At 37.8% G+C, this 27,424-nt stretch overlaps 1 protein-coding gene across 1 annotated transcript in view; it reads right to left on the bottom strand.

Moving 5' to 3' along the window:
• ADSS2 (adenylosuccinate synthase 2) overlaps positions 1 to 8,961 on the bottom strand; it is a 54,613-nt gene extending 45,652 nt beyond the window's left edge. The window contains exon 1 of the mRNA XM_074222869.1: positions 8,747 to 8,961. Coding sequence (XP_074078970.1) covers positions 8,747 to 8,929 — 183 coding nt within the window. The 5' untranslated portion in view covers positions 8,930 to 8,961. The remainder of the gene's footprint in view (positions 1 to 8,746) is intronic.
• Between the last annotated feature and the right edge of the window lie 18,463 nt (positions 8,962 to 27,424).

Raw genomic sequence — 27,424 nt, 5'->3', positions numbered from 1 at the left:
CATGAAGGATTCAACTGCACATATGGGTAATTCTTAAGAGTTAGAAAGTTTTTCTTTAAATCAAGCCTAAAGTGTCTACCCACTGCCCCTGGTTTTGCCCTCTGTGGCAAAAAAAAAAAAAACCCTTCTGAATTTTGGGTTCATTAAATACAATCTCTGACAGGTAGCACAGATTCCCTTTCTTTTTGCCCTAAAGTATTAGGCATCCCCTTTACATGGCTTTCTTGTCTGATCCTTAACTGGGAATGGAAATTGGAGACCTGGATCTACTAGAGTAGTGGTAGATATCTTTCCAGATTAGAACATGGCTCAGGAAAAACTCACTGGATATTATCAACAAAAGAATCCCAAAAGAATAGCAGATATGCCCAAGTTCCCAAGCTATTCACAACAGTAATAACAAACAATGTTATAAAAGATGGAGAAAATTCCCTATCAACTAGTAGGGGCAATTAAATTACTTCAGAGAATCACAATGTGTAACTAGCGGAACTACTTGTCCTATTAACAATTAACAAAAGCTTCCAACTCATTTAAAATGGTTAAAAATATTAAGTTATAGCAAATTCCACATGACAAAATCTAAGGGTTTGTCCAAAAAGGTAACATGTAAGATATACATTCATTTGAATGAATTTGCCCAAATATACAGTGTAATAGATAAGATCATTGAGCTTGGAGTCAAGAAAATGAGTTCAAACCCAGTCTCAGCCACTTACTTCCTGTGTGACCCTGGGCAAGTCATTTAACTTCTATTTGCCTCAATTACTCAGTTATAAAATGGGGAATACACTGAAAAAGGAAATGATAAACTACCACAGTATCTTTGCTAAGAAAATCCCAAATGTGGTCACAGAGTTGGATACAACTGAAACAACAAAGTATTCCCTAATTCCCAATTCTGCCTGCCTGCTACTAAAATCCTAACTCTTTAGTTCCAAATACAATCTCTCAACTTTTGTCTTTGTATATATCCAGTACAAAGATAGAAGAATGCACAGAACATGAGTGGTTAATAAATTCCTACAGATTGACAATATACGTACACTTATACATAAAAAGATCTTGAGGATCTAGGGTCAACTGGTTCATTTAAAAAGCACAAAAACTACAGCCCAGAGGTTCTAAGTGACTTTTGTCAAAAAGCCTGGACTCAGGTCTTCTGAATCCATATACAATACCTTCCACACTTTGCACTGCAATCATATAGTAACTTTTAATTTTTCAAACTAAATTTAATCTCAGCACCAAAGAAACTATGTCTCTTATCTGATGGACCCAGTACAATGCCTTATCCAGTAAATGCTCAAGGAAACAAACTTGAATGTTTGTAATCAATAAGCTCCATTTAATAACAAAAGGTTGCCTTTAAGTACCTAGGAAAGTATACCATGAAATCAGTTGGAAAAATTTATTGATCTGTACATATTTATTTCAGAATGTCAGTCACAGGGCAACTAAGTGGGATAATGGATAGAGCACTGGCCCTGGAGTCAGGAGTACCTGAGTTCAAATCAGACCTCAGACACTTAATAATTGCCTAGCTGTGTGGCCTTGGGCAAGCTACTTAACCCCATTGTCTAGTTAAAAAAACAAACAAGAATGTCAATAACAGTGAAGGCAATACTAATAACAATAGATAAATCAAACATCTATACAAAACAATAGAGTATTTATTATGCAGATATAACACAACACACACACACACAAACACAGACAGATGTAAGCATCAAGAGAATTAATTATCTATTATTAAGCACCAGATTCTTTTAGACTAGAAGAACCAAAGGTGTGAGGTTACTTTTTTCCTTCATCAAATAAAGCTGAGACAAATTGCATTAGTTCAAGAGTTTATATAGTGGATCAGGTTCAAAGTTTGTAAGAATTTATTAACCTCCTACTATGAGTCAGACCCATAAGAAGTTTCAGTGATTTAACTACCCAGTCCAGCCAGGAGTAGACCCCTATGAAGTAATGCTAATTGGGAAGTCACAGGTGCCTGGCAAGGACAGGGTCCAAGTGAAACAGCCCCTCCCTGGGAAGATCCAGAAGCAAAAACAAGGGGCACTGGTTTTATACAAGCCTTAGTTACCAAGCTTCACTTTATTCCCCACTCTCATTGCCTTTGCCTTGGTCTTGTCTCTCCCTCAAAGCAAAATTTCAGGACTGCTAATCTATACTAATATTATACTATCTGTTAAAATTGACTGTGACAGTTAAAAAAAAAGGTATATCTACACAGAATTCGTGTACCAGAGAGCAGAAAGTATTTCCAGGTGAAGAAATTCCCTTTACCAATGCAGGCTGAGACCTTCTCTACAACTTAAGAATAGAGATTAAGTCTCTTTAATATAAAGACTAAGAAATTTGATCTCAGGTCTTCCTGTCTACCAGATCAGCACTATAGCACTCTATCAATATCAACAAATTTATTAACTCATTATTAACACATTTACAATAAAATTTACCAAATGACAAATTCAGGGGGGAAAAGAAGAAAAAAAAGAAAAGAGATGAATGCAATTTATAAGAGAACTAAAGAAGACAAGTCTTGTACAACTGTCTAAGTAAGAGATGGAGGTTTAGAGAAGATGGAAATGCAAAAGGAGTGAAACCTGAACAACACCCAAAGTAAAGGTATTTATCAATCATTTGCCCCATAAGTTCTTATTACTTCAACCTCAGAGTAGAACAAAAGCCTGGTTTTCATATTTGTATTGCCAGTAGTAGAAAGAGCACTGATTCTGAGAACTTGGCTCCTAAAGACAATCTCTAAGGCATGCTACCTGTGTAATGTTAGGAAAACCTCTTCCTTTCTTGCATCTAAGTTTTTTGATCTTTAAAATCAGGGAATTAGTCTAAATGAACTCTGAAGGTCTTTTCCAGTTTTAGAGCTAAGATCTATGAAGCTAACTAACACATGATAGGAGTTTGTGGATTGAAATGAATCCCTGTAGATGGAAGGAAATATTTTTAAAATATTCTTAAGCTACTGCATTCAACAACTGCCCCAGTTCAAACTTTTACACAGCACTCCAATGTGGAGTGCTTGAAACTAGTAAATCCAAAGGTTTTTTTTTTCAGAATACCACAAAAGCCTTCCCTTATAACAAAAGAGAATTAAGCAAAACCTACTGACACTGCAAAGTAGTATGATGGCAAACTGCATTAGACGGCTAAGTGAAGGAAGGTATATTTCTTCACTGCTTCTTCAGGATCAAGATTAGAACACACAATTGAAGTTTGGTACCTTTTTGAATATATTCTTCACATATATTCCTGGTTCTGCTTACTTCACCCTACATCAAATTTTCACATATCAGTTGATTTATTAAGTGTCTATTATGTATTATACACCGAAGGATATAAAGAAAAAGACAGTTCTAATCCTTGAAGTACTAATAAATCTAATGAGGGAGAGATCATATAAACAACTCTGTATAGACAAGTTAAATATAGGATAAACGGAAAATCATCAACAGAAGGAAAGGTCTAGTTTAAAGAGTGACTGGAAAAGTTAAGATTTTAGATACAACTTGAAGAAAGCCAAAGAAACCAGAAAGTGGAAATGAGGAAGGAGAGCATTCCAGGAATGGCAGACATACAGCAAAATTTCCCAGTCTAGAAAGGAAGCCAGTGTCACTGGAACAAAGTAGATAGGAGTAAAGACTAAGAAAACTGGAAAGGTGGAAGGGGTAGCACCAAGGTTGTAATGGACTTTTGAACAATAGAGGATCAATAGGGAATCGCTAGAGTTTACAGAGTAGGGGGTTGTTACAGCACAATAGTATTCCATTTCATTCAACTTATTCAGTCATTTCCTATTTTGTTTCCAACATTTTACTATGAAAAAAGATGCTATTATTAATATTTGGGTACACATAAAATATTTCTTCTGGTATATGGCCTTTGGGGGTGTTAACCTAGTTGCAGCATTTTCTCTGGGTTCCAAATTGTTTTGCAAAATGGCTGGATTAATCTTCCAACAGCTTTTTTTTTTTTTTTGCTGATCACTTCCTTCCTCATTCTTCTGTCTTCCTTAAATTTCCTTTTCTGAAGGCCACCCCCTATTTCTGTATTTTTCCTAGACCTCTATAGACTCCTTCTGAAAGAGGAAAAAATCATTTTTAAACAAAAAAACTCCAAACTCAACTTGTGCAAAACTACCTTCTCTATTCTCTAAATCTGTTCCTCCTCAATTTTCCATTTTTGTAAATAGGATCACCAATTCTAGATCCAAAAATCTTTGATACCTCCCTCACTCTTCAATTCTCTTTCTCATTCACTTTTTTTTCCTTTCTACTCCTTCCTCTCCTTTGTCTTTGCAATCATCCTAATTTAAGGCATCATAAGTTCTTGTTTAGACTATGGTCAGGCAACTATATTGAACAAGATAGTCAATGGTGGCACACTGGGCTTAGAGCTAGGAAGATAGATCACTTCCCCCCCCCCATTCTAATGCACATCTTTTAAATGATCAAAAATTTTCAACGGGTTCCTCACTCAGATGAAAGAAAGATAATCTGGTTTCTACCTCTCTTTCCAAACTTTTTCATATTACTTCATATTTTGTTAAAAAAAAAAACCTCTTTCAAGTTTTCTGACCTCTTCAACCTTCAGTTTTACACCGACTCCTATCCACCATGCACAGAAATTGCTGAAATTCTAATCATTCTTCAAAAACCAACCACAAATGCTTGCTTGCCATCTCTGATCAAACACAGATCTGCTTGAAGGAGGTTGCCTTCCCCAAATGAATTACCAAATATTTTGAAATTTGCCTCTCATCCATTTAGCTTCTATTTTGCATAACTTATTTGTTTTTTGTAAAATCAAAGAACATTTGACAACATTCTCATGGGAAGAATGATTCAGATTTATCTTTATATCCCCCCTCACGACTCAACAAAAGCACTTTTACCTGTATTCATCCGTGTGGACTTTTCTCCCAACAACCTATTTATGCCTATTCATTTTGTGCTACTCGTGTCCACAAATTCCAACACATCTTCCACAGGGATGTTCCCAACATGCTAGAGGTCTTTCTTTTTTTGTCTTCTTAATGCCTATATATGAGTGGAGCATTATCTCCCCTTTTAAGAATTAAGAAAAAAAAAAGCTGTGAAATGAGAATATCATTTAAAATTTCTGAAGCTCTCATTCAGGTTCCATATTCAGGTACCATCTTCCAGTATAAAGTCTTTCCTGATTCCCTTCTTTCTAAAAGTTCCTAGACCATACTTATTAAACAAGTATATGCTTGTAAACTCCTGGAGGGCAAGGACTGTTTAAATTTTGTCTTATATTCTTTTACCTCTAGGACAATGCCTAGCACATGGTAGGGATTTAATATTTACTGACCAAATATAAAAACTAAGATATGACTATCTGACTAAGTCAAAGTAAACCTAATCCACAAACCACCCTGGATCCTTAAGGGGAAAACAGAAGGACACAAGGCATTTTTCAAAACAGGTGACATTCGGATATAATCACTTACTAAATTTTGTTGTATTACTTGATGTGTCTAGCTAATTTTCAAGTATGTGGCCTATTTCTGAACTAAATTCACCACACTTCTCTCAAGTTCACTACACTTTAATTTCACTGCAATACATGTCCACTAAATTTAAGCCAATGACTGACCAAATATCACTATTAGTTAACATCCTAAGTCAATTAATACAACAATAGCTTTAAAATCAATTTTCTGCCCCCAACACCTAAAGGAAATGGTAACTTTTTTTGACCCTGTGAGATGAACAAAGATCAATAAAAAACTTGGAAAAAATGAACAAGAGGGGTAAACATCTAAATATATGTTTTAAATTAAACTATAATTTATAGTGTAAATTTAAAAAATTACACATTATTCTTTTTCTTACTCTGTAGATTCAATTAAATGAGCTTCTAATCCATCCTGATAGGGGCTTATTCAATTAGGGGAAAAAAAAAGATTGTTCATTCATTTCCTTTTTTTAATTAATACTAGGGAAATGTGCTTCTGTCAGTTACAGTTAGGGAATTCTTACCTTATCTATGACTTCTAAAAATCCTAGGGAATTATTGTCTGAGACCCATAAAGGTTTTCAACTGATTTTCTAGAATTGATACAGGTATTAAACACACCCTAGAATGACCTCATACATATTAAATATCTTTCTCATAAAGAGAGGTGATCAAGAAATTTGAAGACTGAGGCCATATACTCAATGTTATTCAAACAGGTCCATTCCAACTCCTACCACCAAAAAACTTGACTTCTCCTTGAAGACACTATCCTTAGTTAGCCTCCTCAGTCCTGAATGCCCTTTCTCTCACTGCCTGCTCAATGGACCAGATGTCCTGCAAGCAACTCAATCTGTTCAAAGCAATCACTGTTGAGAGGACCACCATCCTTCAAATTCACAAACTTGGAATCAAATTTTTTTTCTCACCCCTTTATTCCCATCTTTTCAGTTGTCACATTTGATCCTACTTCCAAACCTCTTTAAATATCCCCTTTTTCTCAATTCACAGTCTCTATTCAGAGTTGAGACTTGAGGGAAGTGAGGAAGCAGACAAAAGGAGGGAGAGCATTCCAGTCTTGGATCGGAGTAAAGGACTGGGAATGTTGTATATGAACAATATAGCAATCAAACCTAGTGAGGAAATAAAAGTATATAAATACTAGAAAGTTAGGGAAATTGTGAAGGACTTTAGATTCCAAAGGACTTTATAACTGACCCTAGATTTCATGGAGCAGACAAATGACATGACCTGACTCAGACCTTAGAAAAATCTTTGGCAGTTGAGTCCAAGATGAAGTGGAGCAGGGAGACTTGAGTCAGAGAAACCAATCAGTAGGCTATGGAGTTAAGGACTACTACCTGCATGGAATGATGGTCATGTGGGTAGAGATAAGCAAACAAAAGCAAAAAATGCTGTGAATGTCAGAGTGAACATGTGGAGTGAGACCGAATAAGTTAAGTGAAAACTTGAATGAAAAAGAGATGTCCTAACAATAAGAAAGTTCGGAAGAGGATGGGGAAGGAGATGCTTTTTATTTTGGACATCTTGATTTTTTTTTTGAAGCCTATGCATCCAATTTGTTTAAAGGGCAATTAGTGATAAGGGTTCAAGGTCATCTAATTTAAGAAAACTATTAAAGTAGAAAATCATCTTCAGAGGAGATAGTTGAACCTATAGGGAACAGCATAGGGGGAAAAAAAGGGAAAACTCAAAAGAGATCTTGAGGGAACATTCAAGTTGTGGGCATGAAACAGATAAAGACATGGCAAAGGAGTGTGTTAAGATAGATAGGAGAACCAGGAAAAGAGTAGTATCACAAAAATCTAAAGGAAGGAATATTCAGGAAGAGAACCGTTGATAGTAAAAGGTTGCAGAGGTTTAGGTGAGCAAGAAATCTGAAGACTGAGGCCATATTCAGTGCTTCCCATGTTATTTCTGTCTTCTGGATTCTCTAGCTCCTTTACATGTCAAGTTCCTTCTTTACCAAATATTTCAAGTTATAACCCAATTATCCCCTATTTATTTATGTTCATGTTTTCTTCCCTACTCTATTAATCTATGATTAAAGGCAGGTACCGGTTATTTTTTCACTACATTACCAACGTCTAATACAGGACCTTATAAATAAGGCTTTTTCAAATGATTGCAAAGTTTGTTTCATTTTTAACTCAGGGTTTCTTGATTCCATGTCCAGTAATTGGTGATTGCCTATAAAATAATTGTGATATTTTCTTTGGGAAACTTGGAAAATATTCTATATATTATATTGGAATACATGTAATCCTTAGTTTTTACTATCAAAGACCTATTTGGGGGCCAATAGCCTTACATGGTAGATACTAGGTCTATGTTGATTCATTTGTATTTAGATTCCCAAAAATCTAAGTAAAGATTTAATTCAACTGATTTTCAAACTGCAAGTTTATAGGAGAGTTAATAAATTACAGAATGAAGTCAAAATTACCTTGCTGTTCCCCTCTACAATAACAACTACGGGTCTGATCCTTTTATTTCCAACTTGGTACCTCTAATGAACAGCGTAAGAAACAGTTATGATTAGATCCTTCCGTGTCTTCTTTTTCTTTTTTTTTGCAAGGCAATGGGGTTAAGTGGCTTGCCCAAGGCCACACAGCTAGGTCATTAGCCACTGCCCGCCTAGCTGCCCCTTCCTCGCCTTCTTTAGTCAACCTTGCCTTCCCCACCAAAGCGGTGACGCTCTTCTTCTACACTTGGCAGGGCGTTGGCACTAGGGCACAATTCAGCTAAGGGAAGCCACTTCACGCACCTGAAAAGCAAGCGCTGCACAACTACGGGCAATGCCACGGAGCTTTTATTTGCACTCGGAAGGTCAGTGTGGCATCTGAACTCGGGCCGGCCGGGCCCAGCTCCCCCCGGACCACGTGTCTCCGACGCAAAGTCCATGCCCTAGGGCTCCCCCGGGCACAGACCCGCGGAAGGGGCTCCTGCGCCCGCCGCCCCCTCCCTCTCTTCAGAGGGGCATCCCCGGCCAGCGCCCCGAGTCGTGGGGGGAACAAAAAGCAGCGCGGCCGCGCCGGCGGGCATTCGTCCGCCCTGGTCCCCCCGGGGGCGGCAGCCGCGTCCTAGGCCCGCATCCGGGCCGGGCGCCCCCCAGAGGCCTCCGCCCCGCCCGGCCGCTTCTCCCGCCATTTCTCCCGGGGCCGGGCGGGGGAGGGGCCGGCGCCGCGCCGCCGCAGCGCCCCCGGCCCGCTCTCACCTGGCAGCGGCAGACGATGTCGGCGTCCTGCGCCAGCAGATCCACCACCTTCCCTTTGCCCTCGTCGCCCCACTGCGCGCCCAGCACCACGGTCACTCGGTTCCCGCCCGGCCGGGCCGCGGCGCCGCCGCACTCCCCGTTGGGCACCGAGGCCGCCGGGGGGCCGTTCTCGGCGAGCGACATGGCCGTCGCGCAGGGGCGCGCCAGGGCGGCGACACACGGTGAGCGGCCGCGCGGCTCCGCAGCCGATGCCGCCGCACACGCGGAGGGAAAAGAAGCCCGCGGTGCGCCCGCCCCTCGCCCGGGGCGGCCCCCGCCCGGCGGCCCGGCCCCGCCCCCTTCCCGCCTCCTCCCCTCAACGGGGAGCCATGACTGGCCGAGGCGGGGGCAGGAGGGGAAGGGGCGGGGACGCGGCGCGGCGCCCCGGCTCGCGCGGGAGGATTGTGAGATGGGCGCGGCGCGGGGGCGGAGCTTGGAACGCGCTCCGGGACGCTCGCTCCGCCCCTTCCGCCCCCTCCTCCCGAGGCCGCGCCCGGCCTCGCAGCCCGGACCCTCCGGGTGGCGCAAGGGACGCACCTCTCCCGGCATGCAATGCGCTCTATCAGACTGCAGTCCGGCCCCTCTGTGGAGCGGTGCATTCTGGGGACTGTAGTCTCCGCCGTTCGCAGGTGTTCCCCCCCCCCTCCGAGGACCAGTCACACTCCCGCCTTTTGATATTTCAATTTCATTTTCCTCAACACCAACATGAGCTTCTCCTTCTGCGATTGCTGTCCAATTGTGTTAGTCTAAATTAGAGACGAGTAGCAAAGCGAGCCTTCCGAAGGAGTGAAGGAACAAACTATAGCCTACGGGGAAGGGGAAGAACAGCTGAATGAACAGGTTCGAGAATTTTAGAAGATTGCCCTAGTTCACAATTATTAACTGCAAGGTGTTTTGAATAGATTGTATTATTTGAATATTACAGATGTTGTCCCCATTTTATTTTATTTTATTCTATTTATTTTATTATTTTATTTTGCAAGGCAATGGGGTTAGGTGACTTGTCCAAGGCCACAAAGCTAGTTAATTACTAAGTGTCCGAAGCCAGATTTGAACTCATACTCCAGGGTCGGTGCCCTATCCACTTAGCTGCCCTACCCCCATTTTATTGATGAGAAGAGTGGGGCCTAAAAAGGTCAAGTAACTTGCCCTTGATCTCCAACTGCCTCTAGTAGCTAGTGATAGCAACAGCACTTAGAAAGTTTGAGATCTCTGCGTTCATCAAGTGTGTTGTAATTGTTGCCTTTTTTGAGAGTACAAACTGAACAAGATTTCCATAATGTACCTGTTGAGAGTATGAATTGAACAAGATTTCCATAATGTACCTTCCTTTGGTGATTCTTAGAATACAGTGTCTTTTTTTTTTTATCATCAAACAGTTCTAGCATTTTTAAAAATGGTTGGACTAATCCACAGTTCTACTAATGTGAATTTATAGGCTCATTTTCCTAGCCAACCTTGAATTTTTCAATCTATGACAATCTTTGCTATGTCGATCAGCATTCATCTTCAGGCAATAACTAAATATCTTTTAAGGTTCTAAGTGTTGGAAATACCAAGAAATATAATCTATATCAGATGACTTTCTATTCTAGAGTAGAGAGAAGGAAGAACAAGAGGGAGAAAATTTTACAAAAATGAATGTTGGGCCTCAGACACTTAATAATTACCTAGCTGTGTGACCTTGGGCAAACCACTTAACCCTATTTGCCTTGCAAAAACCTAAAAAAAAAAAAAAGAATGTTGGAAATTATCTCTACATATAATTTTTAAAAGAAATCACTGCTGACACAGGACATATTGAAACTGAACTTTTAAGAATTTTATTTCTATGTACTTCTTCTTTGTCCAAAAAATAAAATTCTAAACTATAGACAAAAAAAAGCCAAAAAAGGCAAAGAATAGGTCCATAGCCTCAAGGGATCCAATTCAAATAGAAGTAGGGAGAGAGACCATATGCAAATATATACCTAATACAAAATTTATATAGAGTAAATGGAAGATAATCACAAAGAGAAGGTACTAGCTACTGAGTGAAATGATATTTTGGTTTTAATTTTCATTTCCCTGATTATGAACAATTTGAGCATATTTTCAGGTAATTGTACTCTACTTTTTTGGAAATTTGTTAAGATCCTTTGACTACTTATAATATTGGGAATTTTTTTTAGCATTTTAGATCTGTGTCAATTATGTATAGCTTTGGAATGTCAGAAATTTAGCAAAAATTTATTATTTGAGATATTTTATCCTAATTTCCTAATTTTTTATATAATCTAATTAATCTGTTTTCTGTTCATAGCTTCTCTGTTTTGAAGCTAATTGACAAATTTATCCACTATTCCCAAAGCACAAGAGAAAAATCTTCCTTTCTCCATTGACTTTTTAATGGTTATATTTTTAATTGTTTAGGCATTAGACATTTAAATTTTAATGTGGTATATAGTATCAATCACTGACCTAAATATTTTCCACCCAAACTGCAACATTATTTTCCCAACTTATTTTGTTGACAAAAGTTTGCCCCCCCCACCCCTGTTTTGCTGTGGCTTTGTATTTATGGAAGTTAGTACTAGAATGTTTTATCTATTTCTTGCCAATCTATTACTCTGAACACCTATAAGTTGACCAATCAATGAAAGCCAGAGTGATGTGGGTTTAAGGTTAGGTCTTCAAGAAAAAAATCTAGTTTGTAAACTCCAAGATATTTAGTGAGGTTTCATGATCAAAATTTACATTCCTTTGGGCAGAGCATCCTCAGGTAAGGTATCCTTTGTGGGCAGTGGGAAGGAAGGAAGGAAGGAAGGAAGGAAGGAAGGAAGGAAGGAAGGAAGGAAGGAAGGAAGGAAGGAAGGAAGGAAGGAAGGAAGGGAGGGAGGGAAGATTGTTGCTCAACTACTACTCACAGTGGTTGTTGTTTGTCCTTCATTCTCAAAGAGGACCTTGACATCAGGGAGGTGTTGCCATGACATCATGCCATGCAAGTGAATTGGATTTAAGCTTGGCATCCATATATGACCACTAGATCTAAATTACTTTGGAAGACAAAGTGAGGGTGATGACTTTGCTCAGCCCTCCCTTACTTAAATCCAATTCACTTCCATGTCAAGGCATCACCTCCCTGATATCATGGTCCTCTTCAAGAACAAAGGACAAACAACAATACCACTGATTAAGATCTCTATTCTTTTATGAGTACCCAGTTGTTAAAGGTACAACATTGTTCATAAAATTTGTCCCAGCTATAACATTATTGAATTTTTACTGAAAACAGTTTCATGATAAGAACAGCATCAAAAAAACTTTAAAAACTATTCACAAAAACATTATAATTACAGAAAAGATGGAAACTCTGTGCCCAGTGACTCAAGAATAACTATAAGCAAGCAAGTATCAGAATGAAATGGAATATTATTGGACCATATGAATATGAAGAACTAAAAAAGAATAGAAAAACTTGTTTGAAGTGATAGAGTGAAAGAAAAAGGCAAAAGAAAAATATAAACAATTACAATACACATGGAAAACATGAGACAACAGTTGAGTCTTTTCTGGTGTCACTGAGGATATAGCCGGAAATAAGTGCACAATTTAAAAAGGCAAGGAATGAGGTCCTTATTGGAAACTTGGATTATATCTCTTTGATAGGTACAAATACCTCATAGATCTCTCACCTAAGATTTTGTTGGGAGAAAGAAAGAATGGAAAAAGCAGAGACTGCTAATCTGTTTCAGAGAGAGAGAGAGAGAGAGAGAGAGAGAGAGAGAGAGAGAGAGAGAGAGAGAGAGAGAGAGAGTGTGTGTTTGTGTGTGTGCGTGTGTGTGTGTGTGTGTGTGTTTGGGGGTGTTGATAGTGCTTCCTCAGAAACAGGGAAATTTGAAGGAGGAATAGATTTAGGAATAGAAGATAATGAAGTTTAGTTATTTTTTTTTAGTGATGTATCTAAATAAAATTTGTACATGAAAGTTGAAAAACAAAAAAAGGTATTGAACTCTTCCTAATTGAGGCATATGCTCTATTCTAGTACAATATACAGCACAATTTAACACTTAACTATGTTGGCATGTTGACCAGTTCTGTTTTCAAAATTTCATTGAATATTTTTTCACTGAAGTCTGTTATATTACTGAAGTATAATCTATACTACTACTCAAATTTTCCCATGTAACCAAGATAAAAACCACCTATATAAATTGAACCAATACAGACACTACATCTGATAGAAAATATAATATTCCTCAGAGTGAAGTTATCCATGTTTCTTTTCTGTTTGTGTATTGGGAATCTGTCACATGTCCAGATTCTATCATCTTGCCAAGATCATATCTCCACATGGAGCACAGCTTCTAGTAGAATCATAATGATAAGCGCATGTGAGAACATTCTTTGAACTGGATTGAATTGTGGTAGGTATGCCTACCACATATTTGAATGGAGCCTTTTTCAATTGGATACATAACCTGAACTGTTGGGAAAAGTCTGAATAGAGTCCAGACATTTCTTATTGCCAAATTGGCTTCTGAGGAAATGAAATGACTCCCTCACCCACAGCATCTACATTAAAGAGGTATGGCTTTAGTGCTTCCTTCTCTTCTTACCCATGAGGCTTCTCAAGAAATAGGGACTGGATTTTTTTTTTAGTTCTTTTACATACAAGATGTACAGAGTAAAGTCTTTAACCTTGGGAGTTTCAAAGTAAAATCCACTGAAATCTAGGAATCCAAGGCAGTATGTAGCAAAGAACAATTCTCTGCAGCATGGGTGTTCAGCCTTTAAGTTCTTCTGGGCCACAGCAGCCAACAAAAACTTATCAAGGGCCACCATAATGTAATCTATATTACCAATGAGTATTATAATAAAATGTAATAATGCCACATGAATGATTTTTGCCATGATTTGGACACATCTGTAAGTCTAAAGTGACCTTTAGGAATTCTAACCCAGCAAAAGTTAGAAGTAATGCTTCCTTTGAATAGAACCTATACCTTCTTTGTGCCTAATCTTAATATCAAAGAGCTATTAACAGAACTGAAAAAAAATGTTGATTGAATTCAATGCAAATTTGTACATTTTTATTTTACCTGGGCTTTCAATTCATTGTAAACTTTTCTTAATAAAGGATTTAAGTATTTTAGTTAAAAGATGCAGCCTTGGGGGCAGCTAGGTGGCACAGTGGATAAAGCACCAGCCCTGGAGTCAGGAGTACCTGGGTTCAAATCCGATCTCAGACACTTAATAATTACCTAGCTGTGTGGCCTTGGGCAAGCCACTTAACCCTGTTTGCCTTGCAAAAAAAAAGTTTAGTAGTTAAAGGAAGGAGAAAGATTCAATGTTCATTGATTTTTTTACAAAAATTAAATTATTTGAGACAAAAGATCCCTTTTTATTTAGGTATTCCAACACAACACAAATTGCTCACAGATTAGATGTTACATAAATAATAAATTCAACATTTATTAAAAGTGACTGTTAAGTGCAGAAATTACTGTCTATTAATAAGAATGTGCTGCTTAAATATGAGAGTTCTTCAGGTTTCTGATCTAGGCACTATTCTTTTCTCATTGCTTCTCTTGGCAACCTCCTCAGCTCTTTGCATATTATTTAGAAATCTATATGTCTCATTACTGTCTCCAGCCTCTAGAGTTGAATTCAGTTCAGCATCACCAATTGCCTATTGGATATTTCAAAATAAATGTCCCAGAGAAATCTCTAATATTACATATCCTAAACTTCTCATTATCTTTTCCCCAAAATTCTCTTCTATTTTTTCTTTTTTTCTCTTTCTCTTTGCTATTTTTCCAGTGCCTCAGGTTCGTAGCCTCAACTTTAAGCATTGAAAACTAGGTATTGTAGTAGATAAATTGATAGACCTAGGGTTAGGAAGAGTTGAGTTCAAATTCATCCTCAGATACATCCTGTGTAACCCCCTGAGGAAGATATATAACTTCTATTTGCCTCAGTTTCCTCATCTGTAAAGTGGGTATGATAATAACCCTAATCCTAAAAAGTTGTGAGAATTAGTTAATATTTATAAAGTACTTTCTAAACCTTCTAGCACTAAATATATGCTAGATATTATTCTGAAATCTTCATTCTCCATCATCTTACATATCCAATCAGTTACCAAATCTTACCATTTCACATTCAAAATATCTCTTGCAAGGGATGGAGCCAAGATGATGGTGAGAAGACAGAAACTTCCCTATGATCTCCCAGACATCCCTCAGAAACAACATTAATCAAGCCTCTAGACAGATTTGGAGCAACAGAATCCACAAAAGAGCAGAGTTGACCATTTTCTAGTTTAAGATATCTAGGGAGGCAGCTAGGTGGCATAGTGGATAAAGCACCGGCCTTGCAGTCAGGAGTACCTGGGTTCAAATCCAGTCTCAGACACTTAATAATTACCTAGCTGTGTGGCCTTGGGCAAGCCACTTAACCCTATTTGCCTTGCAAAAAAAAACCTAAAAACAAAAACAAAAACAAGCAAAAAAAAAAAGATATCTGCGAAAGATTTCAGAAAAGGTCTATCTCACTAGAATGGAGAAGGAGAATGGCCTGTGGGGAGCAAAGCCCAGTGGAGGGAACTGAGACCAGATTGGGTGGGGTATAAAGTAGGCAGTCAGAGGTTCTCAGTTACAACAGAAATTTGTTATTTAAGTCCCTGGATCCTGACTCAGCAGGCCAATACTCCAGACCCCCCTAGGGCAGCTGGCACAACTGGACTGGATGGCTCTTGATCAGTGAACAAGCAACTAATGTTCCCAATGTAGAACATCTGTGAGTGGGCCTTTCCCCCAATATAAGAAGCTTGGGACAAGGTTCCTGCATTCCAAGAGCAGAGCTCAAAATGAGTAAGAAAAGTCAGAGAAAAGCCAAGATGATAGAAAGTTACCATGAAGATAAGGAAGATCATAACACTATTTCAGAAGAGGACGACATGAATTGTAATCCTTGTGAAGCCCAGAAGTGGAATATGAATTGGTTTTCAGTCCAGAAAGACTTCATGGAAGAGCTCAAAAGAGAATTTTAAAAATAAAATAGAAAAATTGGGGAAAGAAATGCACTAGAAATTCAACATCTTGCAAAAGGAAGCAGAAAAATTGACTGAAGCAAACAACTCCATTAAGAGGATAATTGGAAAAATGGAGAAAGAAAATAAATCTTTAAAAAAATAGAATTAGACAAGTAGTAAAAGAAAAAATTCCTTCAAAAATACAATTGGGCAAATGGAAAAAGAAAACAACTCCTTTAAAAATTGAATCAGTTGGGGCAGCTAGGTGGTGCAGTGGATAGAGAATTGGCCCTGGAGTCAGGTGGACTTGAGTTCAAATCCAGCATCAGACACTTGATAATTACCTAGTGTGTGACCTGGAGCAAGTCACTTAACCCCATTTCCCTGCAAAAAAAAAAAAAAAACAATAAAAGTTGAATCGGTCAAATGGAAAAGGAGATGCAAAAGACAATAATTCCTTAAAAATAGGATTGAGCAAGTGAAAGTTAATGACTCTTTGAAACATCAGTCAAGCAAAATTTTTTAAAAATTCATTGGAAAAACAACTGTCTTGGAAAATAGATCTGGGAGAGATAATCTAAGAATGATTGGGCTACCTAAAAGCCATGAGACTGGACAATGAGAAATCATCAAGGAAAACTATTCTGATATCTTAGAACCAGAGTGGGAAATAATCATTGAAAGAATGTACCAATTATCTCCTGAAAAGGTTCCCAAAATTAAAATGTCAAGTAATATCATAGCCAAATTCCAGAATTATCAGGTCAAGGGAAAAAATAACACAGGCAGAAAGAAACAATTCAATTACACAGGACTTGGCAGCATCAAAATCAAAGGATCAAAGGATCTGAAATAGTTTATTCTGGCAGGCAAAGGAGCCAAGAATCAACTACCCAGCAAAATTGAGCATACTCTTTAAGGAAAAAAGATAAACATTTAATGAAATATGCGACTTTCAAATTTTCCCAATGAAAAGACTAGAGCTAAACAGAAAATTTGATCTTCAAATATGAGACTCTAGAGAGACATAAAAAGGTAAACAGAAAAATAATGTTACTCAATAAGATTAAACTAGTTACATCCCTACATGGGAGAATGATATAACTCTTGAGAACTGCATCTCTATTAGCTGGAGTATACTTATTTAGAGTTATGGGCATAAGTTGATTTAATGAGATGATGTAAAAAAAATTAAGACATTAAAAAAAAGAATTGTACTAGGATGAGAGGCAGAATGGGGCTAAATTACATCATATAAAGAGGTGAAAGGGAAAGGAAAGAAGGGTTGAGAATTGCTGGAAACTTACTTTCATTGGATTTAGCTCAAAGAGGGAATAACATATAAAGTCAGTTGGGTTAATTTTTTTTTGAGTAGGTAGAAGGGGACATCTTCCCCCCACCAGTTCATTCTTTCTTTTAATCAATGAATGGTTGTTACCTCAGACAAATTGAGACCTGGGAAAGACCTTAGCTTAAAAAGGACAAGGTCTCCTACTGCATCCCTAGTCATCTCTAGTTATCCAGATCTTTGTCTTGCCACAGGACCTAGATGACTGGAGGAGAATGAGTTTGGTGAATTTGCCAGCCCTCCCTTACTTAAATCCAATTCACTTGCAAGATATCACCTTTTTGATGTCATTGAGCTTCTTTAAGAGCAAAACGCAAACAATGAGAAGGAGAAGACATAAATGCCTGTTTGACTTGAAAACCTTTTTATAATCAAGTCCAAATTTATCTTTCCTACCTCAGTGGACATTCCCTCACTTCTCATATGCTTCAACCCTTCTCTCTCTTGCTAATACTTAATACTTCTAGTCCTGCCTTCTTTCCTTTGCATTACTAGTCATCCCAAAAATGCATTTTTCTCCACACCTTCAAGTGAGAGTCCCTCTCTTTCTTTAAGATATAGTTCAAGCTTCTCTGACTTTTCTGATCCTCTCCAAACTACTTTACATCTGACTACTTTGCATTTATTCTCTTAATAATATATACACATGTAAAAGTGTACTTGTGTGGCATTAGGATGTAAGCCCCTTGGGAGTAAGCCTTATTTCATTCTTAGTACTTGTATCCCCTTGAATGTAACATAGTACCTAGCATATAGAAAGAGCTTAATAAATGATTGGATTTTTTGTAGGGGAAGTTGTTTTATTGATGTGTTTCATTTTTACATTACAAACATTTACAGGTGAAAAATGAAAGATGAAAGATCTCTTGTTACAAACTAAAAGTTAAGTAAAACTAATAATATACAACAGTGCACATTTATAGCCCTCCACTTCTCTTTTTTTAAAAAAAGTAAAATGTGGTAATGTTTCCTGGGATGTGCCAACATAGTGACTCCCTATATATCCTCTGTAATGTGGATGTAGGTAGCTTCTTTTGAATAGCTATATAGACGGAAAGTCTAAGTTTTTAAAACTGACCAGTCTGGAATAGTCCTTTCCTTATGACTTTGGCTCTTTTCTGCATGTTTTTGCTTTCTTTGTCCAGAGGGTGAAGATCTTAGATCACCCACAGCACAGTTGCCATCAAGAGAGAGGAGATGGACTTCATTCTTCTTCTCATCCTCCCTTTTCCCTGACTCTGAGAAATGGGATTTGAGGTATTTGACTTACTCTGTTTAATTTTGTTTTTCCCAGCTTCAGGTGCTGGCCTTGGTACTGGATCTGTGAGTTTGAACCATGAGGTTAGAATTTTGGCCTAAATAGTACATCCAGTTAGTTTTACAAGGAAGCCTGGGGAAATCAGGTACCTAAGACTAGAATTAGAGTCAGAATTTGGTCTTGGAAATGGAACTATGTGCTCTAGAGAAATTGATTAAAGCAATAAACCTAAATTCCTTCCTCTTCCCAAAGAAAAAGATGCTATATACTGGGATAAGAAGGAGGATAATCTCCTCCAAGTTGAGGGAGTTTGTTTCTAATTTTGTACTTTTGAGGCAAATATTCCCTTATAAAAGTTAATATAATGGTTATTGACAACATAGAACTAAGATGCAGGGATCACCATACTTAGGGAAATACCATTGGTGTGGCCTAAAGTCAATGATAGACACCCCAGGTCCCTTAAAGGTATTAGAGAACCCTGAAGGAGGGATGAAATGTAACATAGTTTACCTTTAGGTGGTTGAGGCCAGGGTAATTGAGTATTACAAAAGTTAATGGAAACATATTTTTTTTCCTCCTTCCAAATCTCATTCCATTGAAAGAGAAAGAAAGGGGGTAAACTCATAGCAAATATCCACAGTCACGTTAAAAAAAAATTCCCTCAAAGGCTATATCATATAAAAAGATGCATAAATAGATATCTATGTATGTATACATATGTGTTATATATATAAAAACATACATGAGCATGTGTGTATTTAATTCTCCATCACATTAATCCATCACATTCCTGTAATGGATGGTATGTTTCATTACTGGTCCTCTAAATTGTGAATGATCATTGTATTGAACATAGTTCTTCTAATTTTCAAAATCATCTGTTTTTACAATGTTATTATTGTACAAATCATTCTGCTCATTCCATTCTTTATTAGTTTATGAAAGTACTTAAAATATTTCATTTCTAGAATATTTATTATAAATTGTTCTGATTCTTCTTACTTTATTCTTCATCATTCATATAATTCACTCCATATCTCTCTGAAATCAATTTCCTTATTTCTTATATCACAAAAATATTCTCACATTAAAAAATGTCAACTTATTCCACTATTTCTCAATTGTTCATAGTTTCCAGTATTTTTTCCCCACTAGAGAAAACACTATTATAAATATTTTTTGCATATAAAGGACCTTTTCCTCTTCTTTGACTTGGGGAGCCAGGGAGGGAAGTATAGGCTTAGATGTGGTATAATTTGGTCAAAGGGTACACATTGTTTAAACTTGAGTATCATTCCAAATTATTTTCCAGAATGTTATGTGTATATATATATATATATATATATATATATATATATATATATATAGTAATATGTCTACTAAAATTGCATTGATGTGCCTGTTTTCCCACATCCCACATTTATCATTTGCCTGTTTTGTAATTTTTGAAATTTTGATATATGAGATGAAATCTTGGAATTGCTTTATTTTTCAAAACTAACCAGGTGGTAAAATTTCTTCCATGGGAAACTATATCAAGAGGATTCTACCCTAGATTTCCCAAATCTGCCCCATTAGTATTTTACAGATCTCACTCCTTTTGAGCTGTTGGCATTTTTCTTGAAGAGATGAAACATAGACTTAAGGACACAAACACACCTCAAAAATAAAGCTTGAAAAGACTTTATCTTAAAGTCTAAAGTTTCATTAATCAAACTCAAAACTTAATATATGTATTATTATTCTCATATTGTTGCAATAAGTTAATTAGCAATAAAAGTCTACCAGGACACCCACACATACACACACACACACACACACACACACACACACACACAGAGGGATACTTTGACTCAACATCTTTTCCTTCCTTTTTTCCTTTCCCAGTTTAAACTTATCCTGGTATATATCCTAGTTTATAATAAAGCAAATAATTACAATAACTTTTGGAGCCAAGATAGCAGAATGAGACAGGAACTCACCATAGCTCTCCCATATTCCCCTCCTAACAACCTTTTAATAACTCCTCAAAACAAATTTGGACTGATAAAGCAGTTTTCCAGAACAAGACAGCTTGGAGAATCAGCAGGATGCAGTGGTGTCCAAGCAAGCCAGGAATAGGCCAAATCCAAGGGAACTAGCAGTAAAATCTTGAGTCCTAGGACAATTTCCCCACAAGGTTTAACCTCCAGAGCAAGCCAGAAAGAGACTACATAGTAGTAGCAATATTGTATGGTGGAGGGGCAGCTAGGTGGTACAGCAGATAGAGCACCAGCCCTGGAGTCAGGAGGGCCTGAGTTCAAATACAATGTCAGACATTTAACAATTGCCTGTGTGACCTTGGGCAAGTCATTTAACCCCATTGCCTTAAATAAATAAAAATTTAAAAATATATATTGTATTATGGAAAGCTGTGATACCTAATCTAGGTTCCATAAGGATCTCTGAGGCCAGCTCCATATTTTACTTGTGATGCAACCCAAGGTTTTGCATGACTGCCTGTGATCCAGGACCATTCCTGTATAGGGTGTTGGTCTAACCACATACCATGAAAAATAACAAGCCAGATCTTGAAAAACACCTATGATATCTCTATCTTGATATTATGGAAAAATAGTTTAGTGATAAGAATAATAAGTATTGTAAGAATCAACTGGAGTGGAAAATTGTTTACTGCGATAGCTATAGTATAGCTGTAGTTATTGTATAAATATCCTGGCCCTTTGATCAATAAACAAAGGCATCTATGACTATGTGCCTGGCCCAGTTATTTCTCACATCACTGTAAACACACACCTGGGGATGCTGGCATTATTGTATGCTTGAAGCAACTATGAATGACCTAGCAATTTTCAGCAATACAAGGATCCAAGAAAATACTTAGGACTTATCTATATGGAAAATGCAATCTCACTCCAAAGAAAGAACTGATGGAATCTGAATACAGAGCAAAGCATATTATTTTCTTTCCTTCCTCCCTCCCTTCCTCCCTCCCTCCCTCCCTCCCTCCCTCCCTCCCTTCCTTCCTTCCTTCCTTCCTTCCTTCCTTCCTTCCTTCCTTCCTTCCTTCCTTCCTTCCTTCCTTCCTTCCTTCCTATCTTTCTTTAGATTAAAATTTTGTATACCATAACTAATTTGGTAGTATATTTTACATGATTGCACATGCATAATCTATCAGATTTCTTACCTGTTCAAAGAGTGGAGAGGAGAGTGAGGGAGGGATAAAGGAGAACTCAAAGCATTTTTTAATGTGTTGAAAATTCTTTTTACATGTAATTGGGAGAAATAAAATATTACTTAAAAACAGAAAAAAAATAATTACAATCTGGAATTTCACTCTGATCATTCCCCAAAACAAACAAAAAAACAAACCACAGTGGCTAATTACTGCAAATGTTCTATTCTTCAGAATAACAAATATCCATCTTTCACCATATTGTACATTAACCACCTAAGTAAAATTAAATCTCTAACAGTGGAATCTGTTAAGACTAAGTAGATTCAAAATAAAACATGAATATATACAATCAAATTAAAATATAATTTCATAATTTTCATAATCACATATCAACAGAAATCACTGCCATACTATAAACAAACTTGTAACTCTTCCTTTTGGCAAGAAATGTTTCTATAACATGAGAGATTACAATTGTCTTGACAAACTAATTCATAAATTCTTTCTCAGGGATGATAAGGTTTTATGACCTTGATCAAGTTTACCAATCAAATGATTTTTAAATGTTTCTTGGACTTTTTCATTTCTCTCTCTCTCTCTCTCTCTCTCTCTCTCTCTCTCTCTCTCTCTCTCTCTCTCTCTCTCTCTCCCCCCACTATTTAATTAATTTTTTCTACAAAGAACAATAATTATCCTTCCCTTTTAGAATATACCCAATTAAATGCTTCACAAGTTATAACACTATAATAATTATCTCTAATAACTTAATTAGTAATTTCACAATAGCCAAATCCAAAGGAGTTAAATTCTCTAATTGACACAATTCTATCATCCTCTCACCTGCATAGCTTACATAATGGATTCCCAGGATTTATTCACAAAATCATTCAATTAAAAATCATGAAATTAAAACTTTAAACAAAACTTATTAATAGTTATATGACATCAAATCAGTGAAATACATCTCTACATTATCTCACAGAGAAAATCATTCACCTTATTACCATTAGCAATTTGTACAATCACATTTAAAACTCAATATAGCATTCAATTAAAGAAATAACAATAATTAACTTACATGTTGCTATCATATACCAAGTCTCATGTTAAGCACTTCACAATCATTGTATCATTTTGATTCTCATGGCAACCCTGGAAGGTAGATGTTATAATGATTTTTTCTTTATAGATAGAGAAATTGAGGTAAAGCAATTTGCTTGAAGACCACACAACTACTTTGACTGCATCCCACAACTACTGGTATGCGTTTTCATTTTTGTCATTGTCTGGGATGAAATTGTTATTTCTGTTTTTTGATCTACCCATTCTTTAAAATTAAGAAAATTAGTTTCCAATTCATTTTAGTTTATCTTTCCATGGCCCTTTATTACATGTAATTTTTATTACATCATAATCTGACAAAACATGAATTTAATATTTCTGCCTTTCTGCATTTGAATGTGAGGATTTTATGCCCTAATGCATTGTCAAAGCTTAGGAGAACATGTGTGTTCATGTCTAACCACAGTTAATTTTCTTTTTTCTTTTTTTAGTTTTTTTACTTTTAATTTAATATTTATTTATTCTCATTTTTTACAAATGTTTTTATACATTAATAAAATATTCTTGTTTAAGAGGAAACAAAATACCCCCTCCCCCCCAAAAATATAGACTTGCTTGAGCAATAAAGTAAAGGGGAGAGAAAAAATTAAAATTAAAATTAAAAAAATAATAGTAATAATTATAGGTATGGCCAGGTGGCACAGTGGACAGAGCACTAGCCCTGGAGCCAGGAGCATCAGAGACCAAATCTGGCCCCAGACACCCAACAGTCACCCAGCTATGTGACATGCAAGCCACCCCAACCCCACTGCCCTGCAAAAACCAAAAAGAAAAAAGAAAAAAAAAGACCCAAAATAAAGTAAAATAGTAATAATAGTAGGGGCAGCTGGGTGACAGACAGAGCACTGGCCCTTGATCCAGTAGCACCCAGGTCCAAATTCGGCCTCAGACACCCAATGATCACCCTGCTATGTGACCCCAGGCAGGCCACCCAGCCCCATTTGCCCTGCAACGCCCCCCCCCAAATAATGATAATAAAAATGTGCTTCAGTCTATGTTGCAACACCACCAACTCTGTCGTGGATGGATCACATTTTTTATAAGTCCATCACAAAAGTTACTTCCATATTTTTACACCGTTGCCATTGCTGATCGCAACTCCCTCCTTTCTTATTTCTTCACTTCTATGTACTATATTTTCTCTCTCCTTTCACCCTGACTCTGCTATAGGGTAGCTGAGTGGCACAGCCAAGAGGCCCCGAGCCCCCATACCACCCCTTAGGCCCAGCATCCACCTGGCCCTATAGTCCCAGACAGGCCATCCAATCCCAGCCCCTTGCAAGAAGTAAAAAAGAAAATGTGTTATATCTTACCACTCTCCCCACATGGTCCGTCCTCTCCTCACATCCCCACTCCTTCCCCCTATCCCCCCCTCTCTCCTTCTTACTCCAGATGTCTATACCCCATTGAGTAAATATGCTGTTTCCTCTCCTAGCCACCTCTGATGAGAGTGAAGATTCCCTCATCCCCCCATGCCTTCTCCCCTTCCATATCATTGCAATAGCTCATTGTAATAAAGAAAAATCTTGTTATATGAAATATCTTGGCCTATTCTCCCTCTCCTTTTTCTTTCTCCCGTTATATTTCTCTTTTTGCTATTGACTCCATTTTTACACCATTTTTTTATCTTCAAATTCAGCTTTTTCCTGTGCTTCATCTATAAAAGCTCCTTCTACCTGCTCTGTTAATTGAGAAGGTTCATATGAGTATTATCAGTGTCATTTTTCTATACAGAAATACATGCAGTTCATCATCAGTAAGTCCTTCATATTTTCTCCTTCAGTCTCTATGCTTCACCTGACTCCTGTATTTGAAGATCAAACCTTCTGTTCAGCTCTGGCCATTCCAACAGGAACATTTGAAATTCCCCTGGTTCATTGAAAGTCCATCTTTTTCCCCTGGAAGAGGACATTCAGTTTTTCTGGGTAGTTGAATCTCGGTTGCATTCTAAGCTCTTTTGCCTTCCGGTATATTATATTCCAAGCCCTATGAGCTTTTAATGTAGTTGCTGCTAAGTCCTGTGTGATCCTGACTGCAGGTCCACAATATTTGAACTGTGTCCTGGCTGTTTGTAATAATTTCTCTTTGCCTTGGGAGTTCTGGAACTTGGCTATAATATTCCTGGGGGTTGTTTTTTTTTTTTGGATCTCTTTCTCAGGGAGATCAGTGGATTCTCTGCATTTCTAGTTTGCCCTCTGCTTCTATGATATCACGGCAATTTTCCTGTAATAATTCTTTGAAAATGATGTCAAGGCTCTTTTCCTGATCATGACTTTCAGGTATTCCAATAATTTTTAAATTATCTTTCCTAAATCTGTTTTCCATATCTGTTGTTCGTTCAATGAGATGTTTCACATTTTCTTCTAATTTTTCATTCTTTTGGTTTTGAAGTATTAAGTCCTGATTTCTCGAAAATTCAGCAGTCTCCTTGAGTTCTATTCTTTGTCTGAAGGATTTGTTTTCCTCAGAGAGCTTTCTTATCTCTTTTTCCATCTGGCCAATTCTGCCTTTTAAAGCATTCTTCTCCTCAATAACTTTTTGAACTGTTTTATCCATTTGACCTAAGCTGTTTTTAGCATGTTATTTTCTTCAGCATTTTTTTGGATTTCCTTGACTAAGCTGCTGACTTCATTTTCATGTTTTTCCTGCATCTCTGTCATTTATTTTCCCAGTTTTTCTTCTATCTCCCTCATTTGATTTTCAAAGTCTTTTTTGAGCTCTGTCATAGCCTGAGCCCAATTTCTGTTTTTCTTGGAGTTTTTAGATGCAGGAGCTTGTGCTTCCTCATCTTCAGACTGAGTGTTTTGATCCTTCTTGGGCTCACAGGCAAAATATTTATCAATGGTGTTCCTGTTTTTTCTCTGCTTACTCATTTTCCCAGCCTGAGCCTGCTTTTGGGGTGCTTCCTGAGCTTTTGGGACACTCCCATAAAGATCTCAGTGTGTGAGGCTCTGTCCTCCCTCCTGGTCTGTGAATGACCATAAGCGCCCCCCTCTGCCACGGGGCTGAGGTGGGGGGACCCTGCTGGTCTATGTGGGGGCCTAGACTGTGATCAGGATCTGAATATGGTCAGAGCCCCAGAGTCCTGTTCCAGGGACAGAGGACAGAGCTTGGCAGTCTCTCTTCACTCCCCTCCCTAGGCTCAGCTCATGCCCTGAGGGCTCCTGCTTCAGGCTCTGCCTGCTTCTGTTTCCTGGATCTGGACTGCCTTGGCCAAGCAGCTCACTGTGTGCCCTGAGGGCTGGGCTTCACATGCTCACTCTCGCAGAGTTTCCCCCCACCCCATGCCCCCAAGTTGTGCTTGGTGTCCCCGGGGCGTAGGTCATGAAACTCCCCCACTGCTAGGAGCCATGGGTCCCAGCACCCTGGGGCTGCCTCCAGGAGGCTGAAGTTCTTTCACTCTGGTGGGCCACCCCTCTGATGGGCTGCCCCTCCAACCCCGGGGAGCAGAACCTTTCTGCCCTTTCCAGGTTACTTTGAGTAGGAGAACTGCCTCACTGGGTCCCTCTGTGGGTTCTGTCTAAGGACTAGAGTCCTTAGTTTATAAGTTTTATGAGAAAACACCTAAAAGATGATCCTCTCTTGTCATCATCTTGGCTCTGCCCACATTCAATTTTCTACAGAGGTCTATCATATTTAACTTTTCTGAAAATCTGTCCACCTTTTTAACTTCCTTCTTATTTATTTTGGAGTTAGATTTATCTACTTCTGAGAGAGAGAGGTTGAGGTCCTCCACTAAGATATTTTTCTGTCTGTGTCTCCCTATAGCTCATTTAACTTCTCCTCTAAGATGCTATAGCACTTGGTATGTATGTATATATATATATGTATGTTTAATATTAATATTACTTTTAATATTACTTTTTACCTTTTAGGAAGCTATAGTTTCCTTCTTCATCCCTTTTAATGAGATTCATTTTTATTTTTGCTTTGTTTGAGATCAGGACTTTTGTTACTTCAGCTGAAGCATAAAATAAATTCTGTTACAAACTTTTACCCTCTCTGTACCACTCTGCTTCAGATATGTTTTTTGTAAACAATGTATTGTAGAAGTCTGGTTTTTAACTGCTTTATCTTTCCATTTTATGGGAGAGTTCATTCTATCTACATATATAGTTAGGACTACAAGTTCTGTGCTTTCCTCCATGTCATCTTTCTCCTATTTGTATTTTCTTCTTTCCTTTCCCCTTATACTTCCTCACCAATATTTTGCTTCTGGCTGCTGTCTCTTGATCATCCCTCCCTTTTATCAGCTCCTTTTACTTTTGTTAAAATTTTTACTTTGTCTTTAGCATCATCACCTTTACTTTACTTTAGCCCTCCCTTTTGTCAGTCCCTTTTTCTTCCTCTCTTTCCCTTTCCTCCCTGACTTACCTCTTGGATGAGATAAAATTTTAAACCCAATTGGGAATGTTTATTATTTGCTCTATGAACCAATTCTATTTGGCCCAATCAGTGCCCAAACCCTCCTCTCTTTCCCTTTGCTGTGTGCCCTGAGGGCTGGGCTTCACATGCTCACTCTCGCAGAGTTTCCCCCCACCTTGTGCCTCTTCTTGTGATATTATTTATCCTTCAATGCCTCACCTTTGCCCAGTAGAACCCTTATTTTCATATCTTAATTGTTTTATACCTGTCTTTTACTTACATCCTCTGTCAAAATATGCTTCTTTTATCTGGTCTGCTAGAAATACAGTTCTCAATAGTTGATTGATTGA

This window comes from Macrotis lagotis, chromosome 2 (genome assembly GCF_037893015.1).
Source record: "Macrotis lagotis isolate mMagLag1 chromosome 2, bilby.v1.9.chrom.fasta, whole genome shotgun sequence".
NCBI classification, from domain to species: Eukaryota; Metazoa; Chordata; class Mammalia; order Peramelemorphia; family Peramelidae; genus Macrotis; species Macrotis lagotis.
The sequence above is the reverse complement of the archived record's forward strand: the minus strand, read 5'-3'. Positions and strand labels throughout refer to the sequence as shown.